The sequence below is a fragment of the Etheostoma spectabile genome, chromosome 15, assembly GCF_008692095.1.
Source record: "Etheostoma spectabile isolate EspeVRDwgs_2016 chromosome 15, UIUC_Espe_1.0, whole genome shotgun sequence".
Lineage (NCBI taxonomy): Eukaryota > Metazoa > Chordata > Actinopteri > Perciformes > Percidae > Etheostoma > Etheostoma spectabile.
In genome coordinates this window covers 30477704-30482541 of record NC_045747.1, presented here as the reverse complement: position 1 = coordinate 30482541, position 4838 = coordinate 30477704, and the positions used below count along the sequence as shown (strand labels likewise).

The 4838-nt window shown below is 43.6% G+C and overlaps 1 protein-coding gene across 1 annotated transcript in view; it reads left to right on the top strand.

The window, feature by feature from the left end:
- Nucleotides 1-2996: 2996 nt before the first annotated feature.
- si:dkey-283b1.7 (von Willebrand factor C domain-containing protein 2-like) overlaps nucleotides 2997-4838 on the top strand; it is a 12421-nt gene continuing 10579 nt past the window's right edge. The window contains exon 1 of the mRNA XM_032537567.1: nucleotides 2997-3571. Coding sequence (XP_032393458.1) covers nucleotides 3116-3571 — 456 coding nt within the window. The 5' untranslated portion in view covers nucleotides 2997-3115. The remainder of the gene's footprint in view (nucleotides 3572-4838) is intronic.

Here is a 4838-nt window from a genome sequence, read left to right as displayed (position 1 = left end):
CCCCCGTGCTGCAGCTCTGCCTGGACGGAGCAGCAGCGCCGTAGTGTGCAGCAGCCAGGTGTGGGAAGCAGTGAGACGTCTACGGTGGCTCTAACGTAACGGGTCTTGTGAATGGGCGGTGCTGAATGCTTGAGGGTCTGATAATAGCATGGTCAATAAACGGTTACACACATGTGTTTCATACAAGAGTGATGAAGGCTTTTCATCATCCAGCCTCATGTAGCCTGGCCAGCATAATTAGGATTTCACTTAAATCTGCGCAGGTTTCCTTTTTGTAATGTACTCCGCTTGCCTGGTTTGATGATGTGACTGACTTAATTGGAATTTAGGACGAATTTTGACAGTTTGTGTTGGCGCCGTACAAGCCATTCGTCTTTTTCTAATCATGTCACTTTATGGATTTTTAAAGTGTCAAATAACCACACGCACCTGTAAACAGGATGCTCTGGGGCTGTTAAATGGCCAGTGGTGAGCAGTAACCCCGGTGACATACAGGGATCCAACTGGACGCCTACCGGCACCGGTCCGGCAGTCTGCTCCTATTGGTCGACAAACATCCATCAGTAAATCCTTAGGTATGTGTCCAGTAGGCAAAGAAAAGCAGCAGATACTCTCATTTAAGAGGCTTGGCAATTAGTAATAAAGACTATTAATTGATTATCCACATAGTTACCGATTGTTGATCAACTCGTTGAAGCTATAATTCGGCATCGCCGCTTATTGATATAATGACTTCCTCAGAGACCAAACCAGGAGGGAAAAGGTGATTTCAGGGGTTTGTAGGCAGACAGCATGCTGATGACTATTTTCTTATTTACACTCAAATGTAAACCTCCAGTAACTCCCACTGTGTAGACTTTGTATTGCGGGGATGCCGCTGAAACTTGAGTTCCACATAGTTCTTTCTATATCGCTCACTTTTGATGTGTAAACAGTTGAATCCGCTCTTATAGTTTTCTTAAATAAGGCCCCAGCTGCAGACTTAAAGGGGTACATTTCATAAACACAATTCATGTTCTGAGTCTCAATTATCTGAAGCTCAGCGCACATTCCGATGATAAAGGGCAACCCAGCATGAAAGAACCCACAACCCCCCCCCCCCTTTTTTAAACCTCAAAGTCTTGTATGAGTTTGTGATTTGCAAAACTACTGTTAATGCTTTTTGTGTTTTTTAGAGATCTAGTGGAACCTTTTAGATTAATATACTCAAATTCAGCCCTTTTATATTAATAGAAACATTTACTCTGGAACCAGATGCCGTTTCTAACATGTTTCAGTGTGACTGGGGACGGCACACCTAGTTTCCAGGTCTCAAGTTAGTAAGGAGCAAGGCACATTTGAATTATTGTGCTTCACTCACATCCTGCATGCTACACTATATACTACCCAGAATCCTGCAAGCTTCTGAGTTATTACTGACGCGTTGAGGTCCAGGAAAACTTCTTAAAGGTGCTCTAATCAATGTTGGGTGACGTTCAAAGTACTCTCAAACAAAACGATACTAGCTTGCCCCTCCCTCGTCATCCCTCAAATCCTTCTTGTTGGTTATTGGCTGGAACGCTGGAACACTTTGTGGATGCAGGTGGGCCCAGTTGGTTTTTGTTTGTGGACCCTGGGCTGTCTACAGAGACCACGTTTTTTTTACAGTGTGTTCTGGGGACTGGCAGCTCGCAGATAGTGAGATGTTGTAGCCTAAAACATGCGTGACATCGCTTGGAGCGCCTTTAAGGTGAAAGTGTAAGACAAAACACACAATGTGCGCAAGAAACAAAAAAATGAATTGGGCAATAGTTATAATGCTAGTTTCCAAGGTGCTTTATTAAAATCGGATGGATTTGCATTGAGTATATAAAGTTGACATGGCTTTGTTCCCCTGTATTCACCTTTATGTAGAAAACCTGACACATTTCTCACTTAACATTTAATCTTTAAGAGCGTCTCCATTCATTTTGAAAGCCTGTTCCTCCTTTAGACGCCATGTTCCTGTTGACACCACAAGGAGAGAAGTGCACACGCCACCCTCGTCCAGATGTAACCTCAGTCACTTGTGCATTTAAAGGACTGTTTTCTTACTTGAACTGTTTTTTTTAGTAATAAGCCTGTTTGTTTTGTCTTTTTTTTGCATCTTTCTTTTGTACTGTCCAAACTTCTCTATCCAAATAAAGATGATTTCTCAGTCTCTCTGTGGCTGGGTTGTGTTGTCTGCCCCACCAGCAGCGAGTCACAGCTGTCAATCATGACGTTTCACCCTCTATTATAGCATCAAATACATAATTTAAAAAAACTTGACCAAACATCAGCATGATAAAAACGAACTATAATGACAGAAACCATCTTTGGGTAACATTTATTTGACGTGTACATTTATTTATTTTTTTGGCCAATGTTCCATCTGTTAACATTGAGAGAGAGAGATGTACAACATACTGCAGCCAGCCACCAGGGGGCGATCCAGATGTTTTGGCTTCAGTTTAAAGTCTCTGTACTAACCCCCTGTGGGGGGTACAGTACAGAGACTGACATGTGTCAGGAGGTTTTGGTTTTGCCTCCTGCCAGAGGGGAGGGTTTTAAACAGTCTGTGTCCGGGGTAGGTGGGTCTTGCCACACCCTATGCCTCCTGCCTCAGGGTCCTGGGAGGACTGGCAGACAATCCCCTTCTCAGCAGGGCGATTTGAATGCTGTAGTCTGTCCTTGCTGTGGGACCAGATGGTGATGGAGCAGGTGAGGATGGACTCCATAAGGCCAGAGTAGAAGAGGATACAGGTCACACACATAAATAGGCACTCAAATATGCAAAAAAATAAAAAAGACCATAAACAAATAAGTAAATAAACTACCGTTATTCTGATCCTCCAGACCAGTCTGTTGGCCAGTAACCCTTCCCTCACATTTCTTGTTTTAAAAGGGGGGGCAGCTTTTAATGTGCCCCCCTCAGGTCACCCCAATGTTAATCCCAGCCTGCCAATGAGGGTGGTGTTCACACAAATTGTGGAGAAGGGTATTAGTGGCACTCCGGACTGACGCGCATGCATGTATTGGCGTCAGCGGCTCCCCTGACGGGGGGGCGCACCGGAGCGCAGCAGTCCCAGTGCAGATCCACCTGGCCGTCACACCGATGCTCAGTCTCGTTGTCGGTGCGGGTAACCTGTTCACCATGAGCCACGAGCCCCGCGCGCTCGGCCGCCTCTCCACCGCGCTGCTTCTGCTGCTGCTGCTGCCGCTGCCGCACCGCCCGGGGCGCGTGGTGCAGCCCGCGGCGGCGGCGGCGGCGGCGGCGGCGGAGTACTCCTCCAAAAGCGACCTGGACTACGAGTTCGCGGACTACCGGGGGAAGTGGTGCATCGACGACCACGGCTTCGTTTACGGCATCGGAGAGGTTTATTACCCGAGCCCCGCGGCGTGTCCGTGCACGTGTACCGTCGACGGTCCCGTGTGCCTCCGACCCAAGTGTCCCCGCATCCACCCCCGGTGCACGCGGATGGGATACAAGGAGTGCTGCCCGGTGTGCGAGGCCATGGCCCGGGTGTGCGTCTACGGGGGCAAAACGTACCGGCTCCTGGAGGAGTTCAGGGTGAGAAAGATCAGAACTTCTACACTGCCCCCCCCCCCTAAAAAAAAAAACCCTCACCACCCCCCCCCCCCACCCCCCCCACCCATCCCACTGCTCCAGATGTAAACTATATGATGATGCAGTCATTGAGATGTATGCACACCTCATATCTATAATAAAGTTTACACATGTGTGCGTACTGCCTAACTATTTGTTGTCTTTTGTCTCTAAGTGGTAGAAAAAAGTATTTTTACATCAGTAAAAGTAGAAATACCACAAGTCAAAAAAATAAAAAAATTCAAAATCTTAAGCACAAGTAAACAAGTAAATGTAAAAGTAAATGTATCATTGGCTCAATTGAAAGTGGCCGGTGTATTATGTAGGTATTATTGGAATTGTAGTCCTGATATAGTCCAGAGCTAAATTGCATGTCAACTGTATTTAATTGTTGTAGTTTCATCTATAGCGATTCATGTTTGATGTACTGTATACAATCTTAATCTGGTAGGAACTAGGCTAGGAACTACAACTGTGATAAATGTGGACTATTAGGAGTGTTACGTAACATGGAAATACTCCATGATGATTGGACACATCCTTGATTGTCCTCTTAGTCATGTTAACCCTGCCTTAATATCTCTCAAAAGAAAGCTGCACTCATCAAAATGTGTACATGCTATACTATGACTTTTTTGATATGCTAATCTATGCCTTTTATTCACTTTTTGCAACATACTATACTTTGACTATTTTCAACATACTATAGTATATACTGACTTTTACTACTTTTTTTTAACATAAAAGACTATGAAATGCTATACTATGACTTTTTTTGTTGCATAATGTGACTTTTTCGACATAGGCCTACTATACTATGACTTTTTTGATATGCTATTCTATGACTTTTATGTACTTTTTGCAACACACTATGACTATTTTTGACATATTATATGTACTGACTTTTTTTTACCACTTTTTTAACGTAAAATACTAGGACTTTTTTGTTGCATTTTTCGACTATGACTTTTTCGACATGCTATACTAGGACTTTTTTCAACATAATATACTATGACATAATATACTATGACATAGTAGAATGTAGTAGGTAATTTCTATGACTTTTTTGCTATGCTATTCTATGACTTTTTTTCACTTTTTGCAACATACAAACTATGACTTTTTTCAACCTACTATAGTATATACTGACTTTTTTACCCCTTTTTTAATGTAAAATACTATGAAATGCTATACTATGACTTTTAAAGTTGCATAATGTGACTTTTTCGAC